General features: G+C 52.6%; 7 protein-coding genes across 7 annotated transcripts; 2 read left to right on the top strand and 5 right to left on the bottom strand.

Annotated features, from left to right (window-relative positions):
- Window positions 1-479: 479 nt before the first annotated feature.
- Window positions 480-1,614, bottom strand: POX_b03230 (uncharacterized protein; the record flags this gene model as incomplete). The annotated part of the gene is made up of 2 exons (XM_050112131.1): window positions 480-677; window positions 769-1,614. The coding sequence occupies 2 exons, from the start codon at window positions 1,612-1,614 to the stop codon at window positions 480-482; spliced, it is 1,044 nt and encodes a 347-aa protein (XP_049972477.1).
- Window positions 1,615-2,530: 916 nt separating this feature from the next.
- Window positions 2,531-4,584, bottom strand: POX_b03229 (uncharacterized protein; the record flags this gene model as incomplete). The annotated part of the gene is made up of 6 exons (XM_050112130.1): window positions 2,531-2,914; window positions 3,011-3,107; window positions 3,198-3,271; window positions 3,741-3,904; window positions 4,121-4,249; window positions 4,521-4,584. The coding sequence occupies 6 exons, from the start codon at window positions 4,582-4,584 to the stop codon at window positions 2,531-2,533; spliced, it is 912 nt and encodes a 303-aa protein (XP_049972476.1).
- A 997-nt stretch (window positions 4,585-5,581) lies between these two features.
- Window positions 5,582-7,674, bottom strand: POX_b03228 (Electron transfer flavoprotein-ubiquinone oxidoreductase; the record flags this gene model as incomplete). Its single annotated transcript, XM_050112129.1, has 5 exons — window positions 5,582-5,681; window positions 5,768-6,501; window positions 6,545-6,709; window positions 6,747-7,291; window positions 7,383-7,674. 5 exons carry the CDS (start codon window positions 7,672-7,674, stop codon window positions 5,582-5,584), a joined length of 1,836 nt encoding a protein of 611 aa, XP_049972475.1.
- A 3,764-nt stretch (window positions 7,675-11,438) lies between these two features.
- POX_b03227 (TATA-box-binding protein) lies at window positions 11,439-12,481 on the top strand (the record flags this gene model as incomplete). Its single annotated transcript, XM_050112128.1, has 4 exons — window positions 11,439-11,692; window positions 11,781-11,868; window positions 11,958-12,372; window positions 12,465-12,481. 4 exons carry the CDS (start codon window positions 11,439-11,441, stop codon window positions 12,479-12,481), a joined length of 774 nt encoding a protein of 257 aa, XP_049972474.1.
- A 925-nt stretch (window positions 12,482-13,406) lies between these two features.
- POX_b03226 (uncharacterized protein) lies at window positions 13,407-15,112 on the bottom strand (the record flags this gene model as incomplete). The annotated part of the gene is made up of 3 exons (XM_050112127.1): window positions 13,407-13,707; window positions 13,861-14,842; window positions 15,064-15,112. The coding sequence occupies 3 exons, from the start codon at window positions 15,110-15,112 to the stop codon at window positions 13,407-13,409; spliced, it is 1,332 nt and encodes a 443-aa protein (XP_049972473.1).
- A 552-nt stretch (window positions 15,113-15,664) lies between these two features.
- On the top strand, window positions 15,665-16,843 carry POX_b03225 (uncharacterized protein; the record flags this gene model as incomplete). Its single annotated transcript, XM_050112126.1, has 3 exons — window positions 15,665-15,737; window positions 15,902-16,434; window positions 16,496-16,843. The coding sequence occupies 3 exons, from the start codon at window positions 15,665-15,667 to the stop codon at window positions 16,841-16,843; spliced, it is 954 nt and encodes a 317-aa protein (XP_049972472.1).
- Window positions 16,844-22,441: 5,598 nt separating this feature from the next.
- Window positions 22,442-22,796, bottom strand: POX_b03224 (uncharacterized protein; the record flags this gene model as incomplete). The annotated part of the gene is made up of 2 exons (XM_050112125.1): window positions 22,442-22,521; window positions 22,592-22,796. The coding sequence occupies 2 exons, from the start codon at window positions 22,794-22,796 to the stop codon at window positions 22,442-22,444; spliced, it is 285 nt and encodes a 94-aa protein (XP_049972471.1).
- Between the last annotated feature and the right edge of the window lie 812 nt (window positions 22,797-23,608).

The following is a 23,608-nucleotide window of genomic DNA, read 5'->3' as shown; positions in this document are numbered from 1 at the left end:
TGGTTCTCGAAGGAGACAAGGAGCAGCCTGTCTCTGGGGGTTGTGCTATAGTGAGAAGGGGAGGGGGGCTGAATGCTGTCTTTCATGCGAATCATTGCAATCCGGCCTGCCTGAGCTAGTTAAGGCGGACTCTTCCAATTACTACCGGCAAACAAGGGTGTCCTGGGGAGGGGGGAATACTAGAAGTCTGGCAAAATTAAAAGGCTAACAGTATTAGCCTGTCTTGAGCAGCTACGTCATTTGTGCTTCCGAGAACTTGTAAACTGAACGTTCCAAAATACCACCAGAGGTCATATACAAACGACACTTTATTGGGCAACAGCATTGTTCAATATCCGCTGAACTCGTGTTGCCAAATGTGTCCAGCCAGTATAGCGCAAGTTACCCGTCGGCCGCGGCTATGCGGGCGCACCCGCACCGTTCGGCCAGCATTGTTGATCGGTCGATCTTCATCCCGTCAGCAGCCCCCACTGATCGCTTCACCTGTGCGCCACATCGTGGCTTTGAAAGAATGCTTGGGTGCGAGTGATTTCCACCCCTGAACGCTGAACAAAAGCTAAGGCACTGGGCTTCTCAACCCGCACGGTAACCCGCTCATTGCCAAAGTCCACAGTGACGATGCGGGCCACAAAAGTTGCAAGTGCTTCGACCGTTTGGAAGGTGGTCTCATCAACTTTCTGTTTGCACAGATTAGAACATGAATAAATTCAATTACCACCACCCTGGGGCTTCCAGGGGAGGAGACTGGAGCAAGAATGGAAGGCATACCTCTGCAACGGCTCGTGTGAGAGCAACGTAGGTGTCGACTATGGTCGAGCCCCACGCTAGTTGCCCTGGTCCCTCAAAGCCCAGAGAAATGATGACCGCCTGCTTCTCAACTCGCTCGTGGGAGTTGACACCGAGGATACAATAGCACCGGATACCCTCAATGCGGAACTCTTCTTCCAGCACGACAGGGCACCGTGATTCCGACTCGAGAGCCCCCTCGCCAGCATCGTCGGTATAGCCCCAGACTGTGACACTCCGGTACTTGAGCCCCTCTTCAGCACGAAGCAATGCCTTTGGTAGATGCAACCACACTTCACACCGACCATACTCTGCGGTGATCGGGGCTGCATCTGCAGGTGGCAGGGCCGGCACTTGGGCACCCGAGAAGCTGTTGCGAGGGCTCTGGCGGAGGTGCGACATACGGCGCACTCCAGCAGCAGTTTCATCGAGGAGACTCAAGCCACAATTTGCTACAATGCCAGCGGTCACCCGGGGATCCTGTCCGACCTCACTCGCTTTCATCTCCTCTCGCCGTGTGCCTTCCACACTGACCATGCGATGATGCGGATGCTCGGGAGAGCTGGTGTGATGGGCCATCTCGCGAGCATCCGTCTCCAGACGACGGAACAGCTTGCCATAGTCGATAGAGAGGGACACATCATCCTTTTCAGCAGCGGCGATAGCTGATGAGTAGGAGAGCTTCAGGCTTGCTGTGCAGGGCTGCGGCTTGCCAGGACGATGCCATGGGTCCGGGGCGGCAGGGAGTGGAAGTTCAATGTCACGAAGACGGACGCTATCCAGGACAGCTGGGGTAGCTGGAATATGCACAGCCGATCGAGAAGACATCTTGAGTCAAAGTCAAGCACAGAGGCTACTGCAGAGTCACAGGTTCACAGGCCAAGGCTAGGGAGCTTGGGAGCTTAGCCCCGAAAGCGGGATTCGTTTCCGAATAGTTCGGGAAACAGTGACGAAATCGGAATGAACGCGTGGGAGGTACGAGAGGAGGATAGTTGGAGTGAGACGGATGGCGTTAAGCTGGAGATTGTGGTCAAGGCAATTTTGGCTGCTCTGTGTCACTGACGAGGAGCAGGGGTGCGGGCAAGATGTGGGGTGACTCTTGACGGAAGAGAGCTCCGGAATTTTTTTTTGAATTTTGAAGCGGGGGTGGGCCCCCGATATCACCTGCATCGCGAATAGTCTGTCAGTGTTCCAATAGATGGTTTCCCACCACAGGATTCGGGGATTTCTGCTCTTTGCAGTCAGGCTGGGAAGCTTGCTGGCCTTTGAATCACCTCATACCTGCTATTGGGGGTTCTCTCAATACAGCGATTTGCCCCCGCCAATAGTAGGCTAGTGAGGCTCTGTCACAAACGTGCATATCTGGAGATATGCATTTGGAATCTAGGCTCGAGACATTACCTGGCGTAGCCATTGATGAAGAGACATCTTTGTTGAGTGGTAGGAAGGCGATGGGTGAAAAACCAAGATGAACCTAAAACGGCTCGACAAGACCTTTACTGGCCGAGTAGGTACAGCCCGACAGGTTGTACTTTCATGCTTCCTGTCAAACCCTAATCAATCCCTGTAGACAGCTAGGCGGCATAGACCTACTGGGGTCCATGTTCTAGAAATTCCAACTACAAGATACAAGAGCATCAGGGAATTTGACCAGAATGAGAAGAGCTACGGATTATATGAGACGCATCAGGTTTGTAACGGAACATAGGGAACTCGTGCAGGGCTATCTGTTGAGCAAGCTCATCTACCAGTAACGGGGACGCTCATAGGCAACATAGTCACCGCGCGGGGGGGAACGGGGTCGACCATAGGGCCGTGCTGCCAGATAGGGGTCATCGTAGTGGCGCGGCGGAGGTGGGGGCCGGGCATCATAGGGGTCCTCATAGGGGCGACGAGGGGGTCCATATTCATCCATCCGAGGACGTGGAGGGGTCCGGCGTCCATATCCATCGCGGTCATAGTAGCCCGGGCGCATCGGGACAGGTGATCGCTCCCGGTAATGGTCCCGGGGGCTGTATCCACGGGGCACCGGGAATCTGCGGTCATAGTCGTCCATGGGGGGATAAGGCCGGCGGGGGGAGCGGGCGCGGTAGGGATCACGGTAAGGACGTTCTTCGTAGGGTTGGATCTGAAAGAAAGCATGAGGAGCAGTTCGTGTGTGCGGTCTCCGGATTTGGGAACCAAGGCGTGAGACGACCAAGGTGGGGAAGAGTCAGTATCTTACATCCGCAACGCAGGTCACGCGCGAACCCTTGAACTCATGCTGGTCCAGTTTCTCCACGGCAGTTTTGAGGTCGTTTGCGGTCTCAAATTCAACGAATCTTGTAGTTCAGTGTCAACGGGGACCCGAGTGGGGGGAAACACGAAGAAAGCCTGGTCATAAGGGCCGGATATTCTTCCGGTACACATACCCTCTCCCCTGTTCACGGCCAGTCTCCGAATAGACTACATCCAGGCCCGATTGGCGAGCAAAGTCTTTCAGGTCCTAGTGAAAGGCATGGGTGAGTCCAAATCTCCAAAGCATGACAAAGGAAATGGCCAGTCAAGTCCAAAGGAGGTCAGGGTAGGAATAGAGAGGTACTATGGCCCGCGACTACTCCCGGTCCCAATGAGGTCGTGATCCGTCAGGGCCCGACTGAGAGCCAGAACCCTAGATAAGTGGCCGATGACTGCCGCGTTGGCGCCTGGTTCGGATTTTTTTTTTCTTTTCTGGAAGCACAATCTGCACCGGGGCAAGTCGCAATCATTTCCCAAACGATCCGTGGTCGTTGGGAGATGCATCTCGGTCCGGCATGGATCAATAGGTCCAGGGCCCCCAGGATCACGGCAATTAAGGTCCGAAAAAGCACGAAGCATGCGCCGAAGCGGTCGGAGACATAGTACCGTCAAGGCCAAGTTCCAGCAGGAGGGAATATCCAGGGGATTCCAGGGAGTCAAGGGCTTGGGCTGCTAACCTGCCAACTGGTTTCAGGGAGACCGGAGATTTGCATCCGGAACATGGTACGACGGGGTCGCGGCACCGCCGGGCGATCTGTTGGACCAGGGGGGTAATTCTCCTTGCGGGTCTTGCCACGAGCAAACTGGACAGTCAGTCGCTCGCCTTTGAAGTCACTACCGTCTGTAGAAGAGTTTGGTGAGCAGCGCGTTCTGTCACTCTTGCAAGCAGTAGATGTAGCAAGGACACTGGGTCACATACGAAAAGCTAGAACGGGAAGACCCGAAAGTTAACCATGAGCACCCACGAAAGATTGGTCCAGCCACCGCCACGACGTCAAAAAGGGCCATGAGGCCTGACAGGCAGCGGGCTCTGGCCCAACCGGGGGAGAGTACTGACCTGGCACAACATCGCGAGCATCCATGGCATCCTCATACTCGATGAAGCCAAAGCCATTCATCAACTTGATCTCAGTGATCTTGCCGGATCCATGGGTACTGAAGTGCTCTTCAATATCCTGCTTGGTAACTGTGGTTTGGATTAAGACCCATCTTAGCTAAACACGACTCGAAGGCAGCGCGAGGAGTTGCGACAATCCCTATCCATGTGGCCTGTTTGGCACCATGGGAAGACGGTTCTCGTGTGGTACCAACGTGGGCTTGACCGAACCGACCATGCCTCACAGTGGAGCATACCTGATAACCCCGGAGAAGAGATATCAAAGCGACAAGCATGATCTTAGGGGACCATAGAACCGAGAAGCTCGACCATGGGAGAGAGTCGAAGTACACAAGCTTACCATTTCGGGGGAGATTCCCCAGATAGAGACGGGTCGATGAGACTTCCGTCGCCATGGCCGCCATGGCGGTCAGTGACAGGGTGAGTTGGTGAGGGTGAAGGGTTACCAAAAGAGACTGGTCGTGATGGGCCCCAGAGTGGAATGCCTGCGAATCAGGTTGACCCGGTCGGGGGTCTCTGGAGATCCGGGACACGAAAAGGGGGGAGGAAAGTGAGATGGTTAGCTGGCAGGCTCAGGTCGTTAGGCACCCCGACACACATACACACTCGGGGGCACAGTACTGCAGGTGAAGTTGGGAAAGGGATTAGACCGATGCACCGAGTGCAGAAGAGAAAAAGAGAAGAAGGCCGTGAGGAGAAGAGAGCGAAGATGGCGGTGGGCGCAGTAGCAGTTGGGAGGTTCCGGGCGCCTCACTTTTGGTGTTGCTGTTTGGCGATCCACGTGGGTTCCCGCCAAAAGTCGAATAAACAAGCTGAAACAAGTCCAGCCAGAGACACACACACACACCTTTGCTGGTTCCCTTGAAAGTGAATCACCGGATCTCATGTTTCTGCAAAGGGTCCGAGGTTTGAAATAACCTTGAATGCTGGGCCCAGTCCCGTGGCTTTCCTCACCACTCGCATGCCACGAGGCTGTCCTCGGGACGGCATCCGATTCCCGATCAAATGTGGTTTGATTGACCTCGTGGCCCTCCACTTGCATTCCACGGTTCTGACACCCGCCGACTCTCCCCATGGGGGATGATGGTGCCGTCGTCACCAGTATCGACGCCACCATCCAGATCCACGGTGATTGATAAACAAAAAGAATAGGTCTGTTCAGGACCAATCTCAATTTCCAAGCACAGATTTTACCGCGTGGTTGCGTGAAGATCTACGAGAAATGTAACTGCCCTCTACACCCAATACACCGTATGCTTGAAGATAAGGCCCAGATGCCCGATTCATGGTACAACGCTTGCTCTTTTTGGTATTCTGACTAGTAATATGTACAAATACGCGAGACATTCAGAGTCTCGCACTTATGGGGGCTTCTTGGCCCAAGGGGGGGAAGGAAAGGTCTCAGGTCATGACGTATTTGGGACCCTCGCCGCCTTGGGGAGTCTGCCAGTTGATGTCCTGGGTGGGAACCTTGATATCGCAGGTCTTGCAGTGAATACAGCTGAAGAGAGCCAAGTCAGTTCGTGTCTCGCACGCTCCAATGGAACAAACGGATGAGTACGGAGCGACCGCGGAGGAGCAACTTACTTCTGCGCATTAATTTGGAATCGGACGCCATGCTGCTTGCTGGAATCTTCGACGTACTCGTACACACCCGCGGGACAGAAGCGGTTTTCCACTCCCTTGTACACCGGCCAGGCGAGATCCTTGTGAGCGTCCCAGTCCTTGACTTGAAGGTGGACAGGTTGGTCCTCCTCGTGATTCGTACCCGTGCGGCTCACACTTGTCAGAATGTCAAATGTGATTTTGCCATCGGGTTTGGGATACTCGATCTTATTGGCACTCCGAGGCCGGCTTGGTGGCGGCGGCATCGGTACCGTGGTGGTTGAGGGTCCAAGGCACACGGGCCGCGGAAGATCATAGCCTCCAGTCCAGAGTAAAGCAGACCACCCCAGAATCCGAGCCAGCTGTTGAAGGAGGGGGGGATGTTGCGCACCTCGTACAATTCCTTCCAGATGGAGGAATCGCGAAGCGCCTTTTTCATAGTCGAAAGGAATACTGTTCCTCATCCTTGTTTTGGAGAGCAGAATAGGTCGCTTCCGCCGCCAACATGCCTGACCGCATCGCGGTGTGGGTTCCTTGATCTTGGGCACATTCAGGAAACCTGCCGTGTCTCCAATCAAGGCGCCACCGGGAAAGCGCATTTGGGGATGGACTGGAATCCACCCTCGTTCAGACGCACGAGCACCCAGTAGGAGATGCACTTTCCACCCTCCAGAACCTCCCGGTACATGGGATGCTGCTTCATTCCTTTTGAAATTCTCCATAGGGGGACAGCCATGGATTAGGGTAGTCCAGGCCCACCACCAGGCCAATGCTGACCATGTTGTCACCAAAATGGTACATCCATGCACCACCGTAAGTGTCCTTGGGCAGCGGGTAGCCCATGGAGTGAGTGATCTCGCCCGACTTGAACTTCTCGGGCTGAATTTCCCAAATCTCCTTGATACCCAGGGCATAGGTTTGTGGCTGGCTGTCCCGGCGCAAGTCAAATATTCTTGATGACCTGCTTGGTCAGACTACCGTGGCATCCCTCACCAAGAAGCGTGACCCGCGCATGGAACTCCATGCCGCGCTCGAAATTGTCCTTGGGGCGGCCGTCGCGGCCTAGACCAAGGTCGTTGTTCGCAACACCCTTGACCGAGCCATCGCTGTTGTAGACAACCTCGCTGGCGGCAAATCCAGGATACACCTCAACGCCGAGCTCCTCCGCACGTTCGCCAAGCCACTTTGTCAACTCGTTCAAGCTGATGATGTAGTTACCGTGATTGTGCATCTGTGGTGGCGTAGGGAGAGGAAAAGATGACTTCTCGGTCAAATAGCGCATCTTGTCGCCCTTGGCGGGAGTCGCGCCCTCAAACCGGGACGGATTGTCTTCGGCCAGCCAGTCGGGAAGAAGCTCGTTCATGGCTGTAGGCTCAAGGACATTGCCTGAGACGATGTGAGCGCCCAATTCGCCAGCCTTCTCCAACAAAATCACACGAAAGTCCTCATTGCCCGCGTCATTGGCGAGTTGCTTCAATCGAATCGCCGCGGCCAGACCAGCGGGACCTACACCGATTCCAGAATGGCGCTGATTAGTTGACCGATGCATTATTCACAGGCGAAAATAGATCAACGTGAGACCCGGCAAGAGACATACCACCGCCAACGATGCAGACATCCACTTCGTCTGACTCGCGCTCGATTGACCTTGGGTCAAAGTGCCCATCTTCCTCCGTCTGGCGGCGGCTGACGGACTGCGAGAAGGCGCGAATCTGTGTGGATGGAAGGAATGACGTGGGACGACGAGCAGTAGGAGATCGAAGAGCTGCAGGATATGTCGATGGGATACGACTAGAAATGGGGAGGTTGGTGGCATTCACACGTGCGAGTCGGGATGAGCCTCGCATCTCGCGCCTCAGCAGCGGCAAGACGGCGCCTCTTGACGCCATGGTGAGCGCACGGTCTGTGATCACGCAGAGAAAAAAAATCTAAGCGAAGATCAATTGCAGTACAGGTGCAGAAAAGTCCTCCCGGCGATGACCGTATCCCGAGTCAAGTGAGAGACGCGTTGAAGATTGGCGGAGTTGGTCTTACAGTATGAGGGGAAATGCTGTGAACGTTTGGGGACGAGGTTGAGCCTTGAATAGCCGAGTCTTGTTGCGGGTGCTCCAGAGCGCCGAAAACCGCCTGGCCGAGGTTCGGCTACCAATCACAGCGCTGGTAAATCGAATCTCTGCCCCCGACGGTCGCGTTCCCATTTTCCTGCCCCAGACTGCCGGAGGTCTTCGGAGATTCACGAGGGCTCCCCTGAAAGACTGGGGAAGTTTCCACATGGGTGAACAAGAGGTTCTGACCTGGTGTGGGAGGGTATAGTATGTCTACTAATGCCCAGATGCAATCTACAGACTACATTCATCAAAATATTCACCGATCATTGGTCGGTACTCTACAAACGCTCGAGCGTGAGTATATCAGGTTTTGGCGTCAGGCTGTCCTTGTCAAATCTTCGTGTTAGACTTTTTTTTGAACCTGTTTGGTACTCGGCTTTATCACATGCAAGCTTCTGTATATGAGACGTTTCTTTGTCACTTGCATGTGGTGATCTTGACATCATCGATTTCTGGAGAGCCCAGGCACCAAAGAGGACCAGCCTATCTCGACTTGGCTGAATTTTCAAGAGCTAAAGACTATCATGAGACGGGTGTGAAGAGCTGAAAAAGAGTCTGCAGTCCGCTCGGTCTGATAGAGGAGCGCCGTGGGGTTGGACCAAGTTCTATTCTTCAATGGGTACGCGGGCAAATCAGATACGCATCATACGTAGGTTCACCACCCCCGGCTGCCTGGGATGCTTGAAACCCCATGTGACAGCCGCCTTGGCTAGTTAGCAGCCTGCAACAAGTGAGCAAGTAACTCCTCGGACTCCTTCGAACGTCAGATGTATGTACAGCACGAAAAATCAAATACCATATCAACTTTCTACTCCAAAAAGTGCTGTATGTAGCTGTGTGTAACCACTTCATCCATCGAAGCCATTGCATATTACTGAGAGATGGCCTCTGGGCCCATTATCTGCTCGCAGCATCCTGGACAGTTGGTGAGATCATCAGGTCGAGTGCTAACTATGGAGGTTTGTTCAAAGCAGATAGCAGAGTCGAGTCCTTCTGTACCTATCTTAGACCTGAACGACAGACTAGAAAGACTCTATACTGAATCGATGGCGCAACGAGTTCCTTGACCCGGTGTGTACCATAGTCCTACCGTAGTTTTTCTTTGGTCGTACATGGACTCTGAGACGGAACCGTCCTGTACATACATATCTCTAGTTTCAGAATCGAATACCGGAGAGGCACAGGAATGTGAAGGCACCTGTACGGCGGCAAGGCCGGGTATGGTATCTAACATACCAAAGTCAAGGAAAATGCTCGGCATTTTCAGTCGTCGGTATGGTTTGTGTTCCATGTGCCCATACAGTTACCGCATAAGCAGTAGGAATGTTTGGACACTCTGCACCGCCATGGTGTACTTGGTCGTTGGTGAGGATGATTCAACAAGCCAGGTAAGACTGGACCACGTCTGTCGCCTGCCGAGGGTCGTGACCCGCATAGGATATGTCTTGAGATGAGCAGACTGTTGTTTTCCTTTTTTTTTGTTGATACTGTACCTATCCGACGGCTCCTTCAAGAGCAAGGGCGTCAGCCAGAGAACTTCACAGGCACACGGTCATCTGCATGTTGGGTGGATGCACATGGAGGTTCGGTTGTCACTCTGTCGGATGAATTCTCGTTCAACTCGACGGCTGGCGAATCGGTGGGTCGAGATCTGGTCGATGCAATACATACTGTAATGCATACAATAATACATACACAAAGTATGTAATTCCGCCTCGACCAGCAATTCACTCGATAGTCGAAAGTTTGAATCTGAGACCTTGCACCTCCCATCTCTTTGTTCGTTTGATCACTGCCACCTGTCCTCCAAGGTGTTGGGGATTCAGGTCCTCCGACCATCACAAAAAATGCCATCATTTGACCAAGGCGACCGGAGCAATCGGGCTGGTTGTCGCCTGGAGGTGAGTGAGGATGCCAGCAAATCCGTCAATCCATGCATGTCACAGGCAGTTGTGAGTCATACTCAACCAGTCATCATGAAGGCATGTTTGTTCCAAACATACTCGGCTGGAGCCAGGGACAGATGGTTGACCAGATCCAAAAAAAAAAAAAAACAAAACAATCAGGATGAGACCCAGAGACCTCCTATTTAGTGCATGAATATGGCCCGTGGGAAGATCGAAAAGCGACCGGTTGATCCAAAGAACCAGGTGAGCGCGTAAAACACCTCACACACGTCTCCATCGCTTCAAGCCGCAAGACGATCGTGCGCGTCGTGTTCACGTCCAGGGAGTAGCCATGGAGCGGTGGGCGACGATGATTGGACCCTACTCCCAAACAGGATGAGACGGGTCCAACTTTCAGCTGCAGGAGGCTCGCGAACTGGACGCCCAATGGCTGTAGCCGCGGTACGGCCAAAGACGACTGAGAATCATCGAGGGTCGAGTGAGGAGCCAAGCAAGGGCGGAATGGCCATTCAGCACGCCGGATGAATCAAGGCGGGTCTCATCACAACGAATCATCGACTTCTCAGCCTTTGGCCCGGTTTCATTGGCCTCATCGGCCAGTCTCCAAGCCGCTAACGGCTCTCTAGTGGAGCCATGTGTAATCTAGTGGCGGAGGAGTGGATGCTGAGTGGTGCTTAGCAGCCATGGGTGGAAATGGGTGGAACGAAAAGGCATCTCTCGCTGCTTTTGCCGCCACTCAGGCGGGCCCAGCCTCCCCCTGACGCGGGCAGAATGTCAGCACTATATAAAGGCCCTCCCTCCCGCACCCATCTGCTTGGGCGATTTTTGGGATTCCCGTCTCGGTCTTGGCATCCGCTGCATCAACCTCCACGCTTCCCTACTCTCCTCCCCGACTAATCTAGACCCTGAGTCCACTCAAGGGTTTCATCTTTGACTCTTCGGGAAGCCGCTCATATCCTTTCAATTATTTTTTCTTCGTGGGAAAAAATAATTAAAGAATACGAGACCCATACCAATTCAAGCAGATCATCAGGTCCTTGTCTCCAGCGTATCTTCACCTGATACCGGAGACCTGCCTAATTTGGAAGCAAGCTCCCCCAGTCCTCTCATCCAGGGTCGTGCTCTCCACCACTTTCATTCAGATAGACTCAAGATCTCATTCACTTCCTCCCCAAAAAAATACCAGAGTGCGAGCGCAAGGATATCATCTCACCAAACCTGAAACCAAAAAAAAAAATCCATTGTTTGCTCTCTTGATTCCTTGTTCCCACTTGTCCGTCCAAACAGAAAACACTTTAGTGTGCTTTTCTGGTCTTTGCAACCCTTGATTCGGATCTTCGGTCTGTGAAGTCTTTGCCCACGTCTGATCAGTCGATCTCGGCGTGTTTGCTCACCTGGGGGATACATTCACTTGTCCATCTCCCGACCTCTTCTGGTGAGTTTTTGTTTGTCAGGCACTTCTGCCACCGCTCTCTCCACCGCTTTTGACGTTGAATTCTCGGCGTCGTGTCATCGTCACCTCTATCTCATGTTGTCAACTTGCTGGCTTCCTCGCTGACTCCAGAATAGCTGTGATTCACACTGATACGGTGACACACTTCTACTTTTTTGACACTGTGACCGCACTCATCCATCAAAATGGATTCGCTCACAACCCACCCGTCAAACGCGCAACAGGCCCGCGCATTTACCTCGCCCTCTTCGCTCTCCTTCCCTGGTGGAGCTGGTGATCTCACTCCACCATCGTCGGAGAAGGAGATTCAGGCAGTCAACGGTCAGCAGCACAATGGAGGAAATGCCAGTGATGGCAACGGGGTGACGCCCGCGACTCCAGCTGCAACTCCCGGTGCTGTCAACCAGAATAACCCCAGCGGCATTGTGCCTACCTTGCAGTGAGTATCATCTGTTGTTCCCACGTGTCTCTTTGTGTTCCCACTCCCAAAGAAATCACTGGCTGAGATGTCTCTTCCACCTGAAAAGGAATATCGTGGCGACTGTCAACTTGGACTGCCGTCTTGATCTCAAGACTATTGCGTTGCACGCGCGCAATGCTGAGTACAATCCAAAGGTATATATCACACCTTCCCTGAAATTGTGTCAAACATTCAGGGTACAGTGTGGCTGAACTGGTCTCTCTTTTTTCTTGCTGTGCAATAGCGTTTCGCCGCCGTCATCATGCGTATCCGAGAGCCCAAGACCACCGCCCTGATCTTCGCCTCCGGCAAGATGGTGGTCACCGGTGCCAAGTCCGAGGATGACTCCAAGCTTGCGTCGCGCAAGTATGCCCGCATCATCCAGAAGCTCGGTTTCAACGCCAAGTTCACGGATTTCAAGATCCAGAACATTGTCGGCTCCTGCGATATCAAGTTCCCCATCCGCTTGGAAGGGTTGGCCTCTCGTCACCACCATTTCAGCTCCTACGAGCCTGAGCTCTTCCCCGGTCTGATCTACCGAATGATGAAGCCCAAGATTGTGCTCTTGATTTTCGTCAGTGGTAAGATCGTTTTGACTGGCGCCAAAGTGCGTGAGGAGATCTACTCGGCCTTCGAGCTGATCTACCCTGTACTCTCTGGTAAGTGGTTCTGGTATCTGGCTCTTTCGACCCCCACTTGAGCCTGGTGAGTCCGGTGTGTGTGAATAGTTCGACTAACGTTGTTCTCACAGACTTCCGCAAAGTTTGAGGTGTTCCACCATCCATTCTTGCCCCATGGAGTCCCCCTTCCCCTCCACCTTGACCTCATTGTAACAACATCTCTTATCCCTCTTTGCTTTCTTGCACCTTGCTTCTTTCTCTCGTCTAATGCGTGGCCCGGTGATGCACTCAGTTGACAACACAGACTCGGTCGAACTGTTGCGAGCACGGGCTTTGCTTTTTTTTTTCCTTCCTTTTTTCCCCTCACACTGGGGCCATGGCTTCCTTACGATTTTTTGTTCTTTCACGCAAGCATTATTCGGCGTTTTAGCGACTCTGGGTGATGAGGTTTCTTTTTTCTTTTCTTTTTTTTTCAATCGCACTTGACTCCCTCTACAATTAGATTGCTGCATGACGCAAGGGAGGTGAGCGTGTCGTCGTGCGCTGGTTGAGACTTGGTCTCTTCTCTATTTCTTACCTGATGAACATTCCTGCGACGTGGTACTGTCGGGGGCCCAAAAAAATAATGAGAGGGTTGCGGAGAGGTTTATCCTTGCTTTTATTACTCTCGTCTACAAGAAATGCGAAGTTGCAGTATTCATACTCCTTCGCTTTTTTTTGTAAGTGAAAATTTCAATGACCACACTACTCGAAGAGCCACCTAGTTCGCTGTAATCTTGTGTGTATCTTCTTCCGCCCCTGGATCCCCAAGCGGATGCTTGCGACCAGAACATCGAACGCCATTATATGTATTGGTAACCTTGCAAGCTGCAACGCGCTGTAAGTCTAATGTATGTCCATATGCATGTATATAATCGCTATCTGTAGTAAAGATCAAGACTGGGCCGAGCCACGGGCTGTTCCCCGACGGTCATAGGCAGTCGGAATTAGCCAGGTAGTCAGGTATATATTATACTCCTTCCATCGTGAGGAAGCTTCACCCTCAGCCTTCCATATTTTGACATTGGCTGCGATCAGAGCACACCCTTTCTGTTTGCCTTTTTGGTCTTGGCCAACTCCTCCTGCAGGATAGAGTCTCTGGATCCAGACCGGCTGCCATCTCCATCAAAGATTTGTTCCATGGCTGCATCCGCTGGGACCGGTCCCGTCCATGTCCACAGATCCCGCAGCTCTGGCTCGAGGGTTCCCTCTAGTGCATCGACGATCTTGTCGCCGATAACGGGGAAGAATTTATATGCGTGTCCACTCCCACCCGTTGCGAGGAAGAGGCCGTCACACTCGGGGTGGTACGAGATGATAAAATCACCCTTGGGTCTGTTCGATATGTTAATACCTCAACCTAGAAACCAGGGAGGGGAGACTGGCAGCACCACTCCGTCCGCCACCCCCCTTGATGACGAGCTCAGAAGTTCCGGTACAGAGAAACTAGCTGCGTCACGCCAGAGAATCCATGAATGGTCCACTTACGTGTCGGTGTACCAGCAAAGACGAGTTTGGACAAAGGGTCGGTCAGCCAGTCGAGGTAGCAGTTGTTTCAGTGCTTCTCGGAAAGCCTCTTCTCCCTCCATGGGGACGGGCACGTCGGTGGCAGGAATACTGACCGCCATGGTCTCACCGGTTCTGTTGGCGCCCGGAATGGGGACTGTGGTCGGATTTCGATATCCATAGGCATGTCGTGCAATCTTGAGCAGATTATCGCGCGGTGGAATGATGAATATTCCTGTTGCAAAATTCAAGATGGTCGGCAGATGCTCCAGTGCCTTCTGCTCCGCATCTGAGATTTTGATATACGCGATCGCTTGACCGGTAGCCACGGCTTTGCCTCGCATGTCGACCAATCTGCCCGTCCACGCCCCCGTGGCCAGAATCACCAAGTCTGCCTCGAGCGTCTCTCCGCCCACCAGAGAGACACCGCTCACTCGGGGCCTCGCCCCCGAGTAATCATAAAGGAGTGTGTCCACCTCTGCCCTCTTGAATTTGACCTGACCATCGGCATCAAGCCGCTGCTTCGCATACCGCACTCCAGCAGCGGCATCGCTCCATCCAGATCCCCAGTTCACGTAGCCTGCCGCCACATCTAGATCCTCACCGTAGGCTGGAACCACGTCCAGCACATCCTTTTTGGACGGAAGGAAGATCACGTTGTCGCCCTCAATGGCCCGGACATTGGCAAAGCTTTTGCGTGCGTAAGCCTGGGCACTCGCGCCATCCCCGGGATAGACCAGCAGGAGGCCATTCTGTGTGTAGCGGCCCTCTGCGCCCCAGGCGGTGGAGCGCCACTGTTTGATGGCGGCGTTTGCAAGCTTGCTGTAGGCCGCACTTGCATAGTCGGCTCTGACGATTCGTGAGGTGTCCACGGACGAGCCGTGGGGATTGGGAATAGGTGCCGATTCAACCACGGTGATCTGCGCGGTCGGGTGACGCTCGCGCAGAGAAAGCGCCGTGGAGACTATACGATCATTTAGCAATCATGCGCGACCAGAGCTCACGGGTTGCCTTTGGGGCCTGCATGAGAAACGTGTTGCCGAATGCCCATCAAAACCTTCCGAATTGACAACGGGGGGCTGCGGTACTGTCGACTAGGTTTCTCCCTCGGCTGGACGCACTTTATACACGGACTCCACTGTCACCGTGTCTCACGAGGGAGGATGAAATCGGGTCATGACTTACGGCCAAAGACGCCTCCACCAACAATGAGAATGTTGGATGGTAGATTCATGATCAATTGGATCTTCAAGAGGGAGGCCGTCTCAACGCGATCGCAATCATACGGTTGTCGTACAAACTGTATAGCCTTGGACTAGGCTCTTTTTTTTTGGGTCAAACGTGCATTTTCATAGCCGATAACGGAGGTCCCGTGTCAGGCCGGTTCCTGATTCTTTCGGTGGTCTGCCGGGAGACCGGAACGGTGCCGACTTGACCGACTGCACGCGTCCACTTGGTTCGATTGAAAGTCTAAAACTGTTGCGCACACTGCGTCTTTGGTCACGTCTGAGACGACCGGAAATCCGGAGTACCCCACAGTACGAGTAATCGTGAAGCCGGGGGGCCGTCCTTCTCAGGGTCCTGCATCTAAACATCCTTAGCGTGAGATCTCGGACCAGTCCGTTGCATGAGGGGCCCAAGCGCTTGAGTAAGACTCCCTCGCGTGTAGGAGATCCGGAGACGAGACGACCTCGAAGCGCGATTGACGCGGCACGGACAGTTCAAAGACACGTGAGACACGGGGACGGGCGTTCAGGCCCGAGAATCGCGCCTCATCTCGTTCGCAATGAATTCATCACGCGTATTTCACGCCACTGTCCGGCGACAATGCCGCCTCTTCTTCGCCCGAGGCATCAAAAGTAAAACGCGCCGAACCGCGCAAACAATGTATGTATAAGCCATCGCCAGCAGCAGCAGCATCCACATCTTGGGACACAAAAAGCTCAGAAATTTCCCCCGCAGATCCAGAACAAGCCCCTCACAGAGACAGACACCATCCCGGTCTGAACTGGAAAAGTTCCAGGAGCGCCTCCGCGCCGAGTCGGAGGCTGCAGCTCCCAAGAAAACCTCTCATGGAATCCCCCGCGTGCGCTGACTTTCCTCGGCATCACGGCCTTGGTCATCAGTACGTACACGGGCTACCTCTATGCCTCGTACACGCGCGAAGTGTCCAAGGCCCAGTCCCTGGACGTGCCCACCGACGTGTCAGATCGGTACAATGCCACGGCCCGTACCTTTGATGCCGAAGTTGAGTTGTCCGAGAAGGCGATGCGCATGGGACCCAAGCGGGCGGACCTCGTTCGGATGGCGCGCGGCGACGTCCTCGAGGTGAGCTGCGGGACGGGGCGCAACTTGGAGTATTACGAGCTCGGTGAGCGTCGCGGCGTGGACGCCGAGGGAAAGAGCACCGTTCGAGGCTGCCGCTCACTGACCCTGGTGGATCTCAGCCCACAGATGGTCGCCATCGCCGAGGAGAAGTTTCGACAACTGCGACCTGATTTCACGCGTGTGCAGTTCCGTGCACAAGATGCTGCAACCGTGACGGTCGAGAAACCCGTCTTTTCTGCGTCGGCGACTACAACTCACGCCCGGGGCAGGAGACTCCGCGGTGCATCAGGATCGGTACTACGACACCATTGTGCAGACCATGGGCCTGTGCTCCATGCCGGATCCCGTGGCCACGCTCCGACATCTGGGCGCGATCACGGAGCCCGCACGCGGTCGGATCTTGCTGTTGGAGCATGGACGGTCTCACTACGACTGGCTGAATCGAATCTTGGACAACTTGGCACCGTCGCATGCAGATCGACATGGATGTTGGTGGAACCGGGACATTGGCGCCATTGTCCGTGAGAGTGGCCTGGAAGTGGTGGAAGAGAAACGGTGGCATTTTGGGACCACGTGGAAGTACGTGTTGCGCCCTCGTCAGCCAGCGGCGATCAACGCGAAGGAAGTCAAGTCATAGGACTCGATGGCGAGAGAGTTGGGATGAAGATTACTATTTTACTACTGTTGTTGTTGTTGTTGTTGTTGTTGTTGTTGTTGTTGTCGCTGCTGCTGCTGCTGTTGCTCTCAAGTCGGACACTGGGCTTGCTACAGGACGTTGACACGAAACAGCGAGGCACATGAAATATCCGATTTTGATATAGGAGACCGGACTTGTACGATATCACCAATACCCAAGAAGAGCGCACACGCAAAAGCGTCAATGATCATTTTACCTCGGACAATTAAGATCTTTTCCTAGTGATATATATCTCGTCTTTTCTCTTCTGATGATTGCGCTCAATGATGCAAAACGGATCTTAGTTGCAAGTGATATTTGGGAACAAGCGTGACGGGGAGTCTAGTCGGTCGAGATGAGTGTGTCGGCGACGCATGATGGACACTGTTTCAGGCTTTTTTTCTCCAAAATCAAGATTCACCCCGCAGCCTCGCTGCAAGAACTACAGTACAGCCGCTCCTCGCACTGGCCAACTTGATATAAATAGGTTTATTGAGAAAGATATCGACATTGATAAGTCTCAGTTACAGTAGACTGCGCAAGACACTCCCCCGCTGCATCAATTCCCACGCGCGGGCCGTCTATACTGAGAGCGACCGCGAATGAATTTCTACCATAAGGTCCCTACCGCTAAACACTTCACTCGGAGCATGGGGCCATTGTATCCATGATTTTATAGGATGGATATCTTCTAGAATTCCTCTTATCCAAAGAGTTCTTCCATCTATCTTTTCCTTCTCTCTCTCCCCGCAAATTCTACTCTTTGCACTTCCCTGCTTCCCCTGGACCGAGAGCGCTTATCATCTCCCAAAAACAAACCTCCAAATTCCGGATTTTGAACAACGCCTCTGCACAAGGGTTCGATTCTCCGACTGGATGACGGGACCCGCGGCTTGGACATGTTTGCTGACGAGTGCACACCCCTTTTCCACGTGTGTGATGATGTGCCGGGGGTTTGACTTGAGGGCACAGAAACATTTCGAGACTCTCTCTCTCTCTCTCTTCCTCTCACATGCACATACAATCTCAAGTCCGACTTGGACCCGGACTCGAAAAGAGCCAAAGAGAAAAGAGAAAAGAGAGGGAGAACAAAAAAGAAAAACAGGCGGGGTATGGTATCTACACTCTACCCTAGCCACCATACTAAAAAAGTGAACTGGTGAGATAAGAATCCACGATTGGTCGTTTCCTCGTATAGATACTTGACGGTGTTAAAGAGGTCGAAGAGTTCCAGAGCGGATGCGATCATCTGTCCTCGATATGAACAAGTCTTGAGAGCTCCGAAACGCTTCAAGTCCAGCCAGTGGCAGAGCCCCGGGTTACGCCATGTGCCCTTACACTACACGTCGGAGAGACTACCGTATCACGTCATCCATTTGGTTTCATCCTGTAGAGATGCGGAGAAAAAGACAAAAAAAAGAAAGGGTGCGTCTAGCGTTCAGGACGCACTACTGCACGATGGATAGTCTAAACCCAAGTGGTCCGGGAGTTGCATGGCGCCTACGTAATTTCGCCAGTGCTTGGACAGCGTCAAGTCAGCGACAGGGACTGTAGGTCTCGACGATGTGAGTTTGTAAGTTGGAGATAAAGAGACCTCTTTTGGATCAGAGGTTCCCTCCCCTTTCGTATTCGAGTTTGGCACAGTGGTAGAAATGTCAATATTTCAATGACCGGATCCGCCCAGCTGTACAGTTAGGTCGGATGGAGTGACGCATTTTTCCAATCGAGAAGCGGAACAGGTTGCTCAGTGGCGTTTCCTCCCCGAGGATCGGATCAACCGAGTTGACCCATCTTATCGTCATCTCCATCAACAACATATGGGAGGGAGGAGGAGGAGGAGGAGGAGGAAAGAGGGGTTCAAGTCAATCGTAGGATACTTTGACAAAGACGTCACGTAACCAAGTCCGCTCACTCAATGCGGATAGGCAGGATGGGTGGTGATTCGAACTCCCCAAAAGGCGCAAGGTGGGCTGAATGCCCCTCCTCGGGACATAACGTTTTGCTATTCTTATCCTATCCAGAACGGATATAGGACGTGCACACATCCAGCTGAATTTACCGCCTGGAGAGAGAGAGAGAGGCCGGAAGGGGTCCAGCGAGATCCATGATTCGCACAGAGATCGGCATGGGGCAAGTTCTCACTGTAGTCCATGTGTAGCATTTGCAGACAAGTCAAAGAACACAAAAAAAAAGAATTGACTTTTCGCCAAGGAAACCTACTTTCGAGACTAAGATCCAAGGGTCACTACTATCTACGTGTCTATCAGACTAAATCAGGGTAAAATACGACTTGGATCGTCAGCTGGAAGGTGAATCAGTACCACGCAACATCCATGGCAAGCTTCCATTCCAAGCCAGCGACGCATATATCCCACAACCACTGCAGAGAAATCGAAGGATTCGCGGGGGCTTGATCAAAGTTTGCGCTCGTCTTGGATTTGGCAACTTAAAGTATCCCCGCCATGTTCAACTTCAACTGGGAAATACGCGAGGAGGGGTAAATGGATCAGGTCGCGTCTCGACGGTGCCTGCGATGCTTCAAATGTAGGCACACGGGCCCGCCTGCGAGACCCCTGCAGTGAAGCACTTTCTTGGGAGGGTGGAATCAGCAATGACAGAATTGCAAATCAGGCGGGCCGTGGTCACTGGAGGTGGAAAGTAATTGAAAGATGTGAGAGAATTGCTCAATCCCTTAGAATACTCCTGCAAGCATGAGGGCTGGCCCCGCATAAGGTACGTCAGGTCTAACATTGGATAGCAGGTCTAAGGCCAGGTAGCCACCTAACCATTGAAGCATTGAAATATATACATCACATCAAACCCGTAGACCGGTATCCTCCACATGCACTGCACTCAGATGTGCAGCATAAAATAGTCACTGCTCGAGTGACTACCCAAGTGACCTCTCAACTCTAGAGAAACCAGAGACGGGTACTACCGCAGGGCCAAGCTGTTTCCACTCCAGTCTTTTTCCAGTGACCTAGGTCGTGAACGAGGACTATCCTTGAATCATCAACTGCATCACTCCAGTCAGGTGGCGAGCCTCGAAATTGAAGTGTAGACGAAAGTCGGGAAGAAAAAAAAAAGAAAATGCATGACCCCCCGCAGTGCCGCTCCTGCGGCTATCCTTCCCAAAGAAATCTGGTCCGGTTCCGTCAATCCGGACAGCCGGTGACAGTACTGTATGTGTACTGTCAGACATCGCACCAACTGGGGTGAATACTGGTGGATGGGTCTCACTGAATGGTCTATCTTTGGGATAAAACATCACACTGGAGGGTTCGAGGTGGAGTGGAGACTCGTGATATTACATAACATTGTGTATTTCACGGGATGTGGTTGGATTTGGTCCTCAGGGTAAATGCAGGGCGTCCTGTCGCGCAATTTGATCTGGCGTATGGCTTCGACGAGAAATCCACTTCTGGTAGTGTAAACGGTGACGCTAGGGATATTTTGTTTTGCTTTTGTTTTGCTTTTTGCTTTGACCTGGATCGCATAGGTTGGACAACTCCTTGGTGACAGATGTGGACCAGGAGCATGGTGAAAAGATGAGAGTTCCTATAGTACTACGCCAATACTCAGTCGGGTGCGAGCATGAGGTCTGGCAGAGGATTCAATTGATCCCGTCCATCTTCCCAGCTTGATGGGAACCGCCCAGCCGGGTGCGGATCTCACGAGAGTTTGATTCGAGGCTGCTCAACGCAGTCCACTATTGAGGAACGAGGGAGGGTTTTTTTTTTCTTTTTTGGTTATCGGGCCATCCCGGGAAGAATGTCGTCGACCTGGACAATTGACAGCCCGGTACACAAGTCACCAGGATATGTACACTACATAATAATAGTGACATATAGTCTGCTTTCGAGGAAGAGTTCCATTTGAATCTCTAAGAGATATCTATTCAAAAGGGGACACCTGATTACAGTGGAGCCCATGATTTTGTGATATTGGCACTCGACCACCAACTTCAAGTCTACAGCAGCGATGCACATGTCATCATTTGCACATACTCCCACAGAACACATATCTTGCAGTATGCATGCCGATGATCGAATACCAAGTTCACGGTCCATGGTCCCTATGTCACTTCAAAGATACACATGGGCCAAGAATGTCACGTGAGCCAGAGCCGGGCGTGCTGAAAGTTCAGTCCGGACTCCGGAATGACAAGAGTGATCGGCGTGGGCGGAGCATTCTCAGAAATCGGGAATGAAAGCCCTATCTGTACGTGCTCGACAGTGTTTACTCGGGGGAGGGACCAACATCCTACTCCACTAGCAGCATCAACCTAATTACCGCTGCATACCAAACACCTACACTGGAGTGAAAAGATGTGAACTGAAAGGACAGTCAAGGAGAGCCCTTTTTTGAACTGGGTCGTGCATCTCCCTCGGCGTGGAGGCAGCGGACAGTGGATTGATGTCCTCGATGAAACTGTAGGAATTTTGAAAACATGATTCAGTGCTCCATTGTATTCTGATTGCGCGTCTCTCCGATTTATGTAAACCACCCAACCATCATACCCAGGAGTGAGGTCTGGAGTGAAGAAGAAAGTACCCGCCCAAACGGACACTGTAATTGTATGGTGGACTGGACACTTGCACCTCATTTGGCCCAAAACCGTTTTGGTGGAGGCTTGCCAATTTCATAGGTTGTGGCGAGGTACAGTACGCGGCGCAGGCACGGAACATCCGATTCGTGCAGATGAGTTGTGCTCGAAATGGAGTTGCGTACCTGCGAGGGTCTGCCCAGCAGCGCGATGATTGGCGAAGGCGTTTGATCTCTTACCTAGTGATGTGTCCAGAGACGAGCGGTCAACACGATCGAGACGACTCGTCACCCAGCAACGGACAACTGCGCACATCGATTTTTGACCGATCGCATTCTCCGAGACTCGAGACCGAGGTAGGGGGGGAAGATCATTTGTTTATCAGTCGCGCACACACAGCCAACGGCAGATGCACGCTACTGTACATCGGGATGCTGAAATTGCCTGCGTGGAGGGGAAACTTGAAGGCTGGGTAGGTGGTAGTGCTGACATCTCCAAGTAATCTAATAGATAGAACCCCCGTGTGCTTCGCGCAGAGCTATGAACTTTCACGGCGATAGTATCGAGAGGAGCAGGGGCAAGCCATGAGAAGGGAACACGAAAATCCTCCCCCATCGAAAGAGAATCCAAAACAATCACCAGCTAAAAAAAAATAAGAAAGAAAATTAAAAGGAGTCCACAGTCCAGAGCATGATCAAAGTGCCAATCAGCGCTTTGCAACAGAGTCTTATTATTTCATAGTCTCAACTATGATTAGCCGTGCAGGGCATAAATGGGGGGGGGAGGGGGAGATGGTCAACATCGTGAACATGAAAACTAGTGCAGTGGAGCTCCAACGGCCATTTCGGGACATGGGACACATGGTGTGGCCCACCTGTGCCATTCTCTTCCTAGTACTGTGGCCCTTTTCTTTTTCCATTTGTCTTCCTCCGTCGCCTCCTCCCCTTCCGCTGGCATGCACTACGGCCGAGGATGGAATGGATGGGTGGAGACGGACACTAACTGGGCTAGCCTCATGGAGCCTTTTGCTGCAGTTTGATTGGCGGCGGTGGAGTCGAGAGGTCAAAAAATGATATGGAGATGACGAACGAACCTGGCTTTCCGATTAGTTCTGAACTTCTGACTCCTAGTCTGGCTGCAGGCCACTCTGGAGCTCCACTGACCGCCTAGAATTTGGGGCGAGGACGACGTTGACAGGGGGAAGAAGGCAGAGAATCTTGATCGATTTGGAACCTGTGATGGTGATGGGATGGACTTTGCTTTGCCTATTGTCTTCCACCGATTTCCTCTTTCCTTGAAAGCACAGACCGGAGAGGGCTCCCTGTTGCGGTCAAGCGAGGAGACATCGAGTCCACAGTTACCATTCATATCGTAGGGCTAAATGTTATTCATGTGCACGTTGCCATGATTCGGATCCGTTGATCATGATACCGTGGTTGTCAGGAGCAGTACATGGCCGGTGAGTGGCCACAGATCGAGGGGTCTTGGCGTAATTACATCGTGCCTCGACTGTACAAGCTCGCCGGAAAGTGTCGAGAGTGTCGAGCCCGAGCCATGGACGATACCATTCGGGGTTGACCAGTCGACCGTCCGGCTTCGGGACCCGTCGAGAAAGGGAGTCCGGGAGAACCCAAATGGAAAGAAACGGTGAAAAGTGGTGACCTGGGCAGAAACGAGTGGCGCCCTGAAGCCAATCACTCAACTCCGATTAGCCTCACATACTCAGGCGGTCAAGGGTTGTCGGTAATGACCGTGAAATCCACTGGGAGCGGATGCTTTGTCATGATGGGTCTCCAGAAAGAAAACGCCCAAAAGAAAAAAAGAAAAAGAGAAAAAGCAAATGATTCCAGAAAATTAGACCCCCGAAAAATCGAAAAAGAAACCGAAAGGGAAAGGGAGAATCCACTTGGACCAGCCAAAAGGTTCCTCAGGCCCCGTAGGACGGCGCAGAAACTCTCGGAGAGCTCGTCGCATCGTCGATGACCCCTTCTTCTCTCAGCCTTTCGACCACAACTCTTCCCACTTCTTTTCATTCCCACTCCTCCCTTCCCTTCAACGCCCAGAAAACCCAACTTGTGCCCCCCTTGTATTTTGTTTGATTTATTATCTATTCCTCTATCTTAGAACTTGTCTCTTTGTACGAAGATTAAGTGTGTGCCAATACTGGTCTTCCAATTATT

This window comes from Penicillium oxalicum, chromosome II (genome assembly GCF_001723175.1).
Source record: "Penicillium oxalicum strain HP7-1 chromosome II, whole genome shotgun sequence".
NCBI classification, from domain to species: Eukaryota; Fungi; Ascomycota; class Eurotiomycetes; order Eurotiales; family Aspergillaceae; genus Penicillium; species Penicillium oxalicum.
The sequence above is the reverse complement of the archived record's forward strand: the minus strand, read 5'-3'. Positions and strand labels throughout refer to the sequence as shown.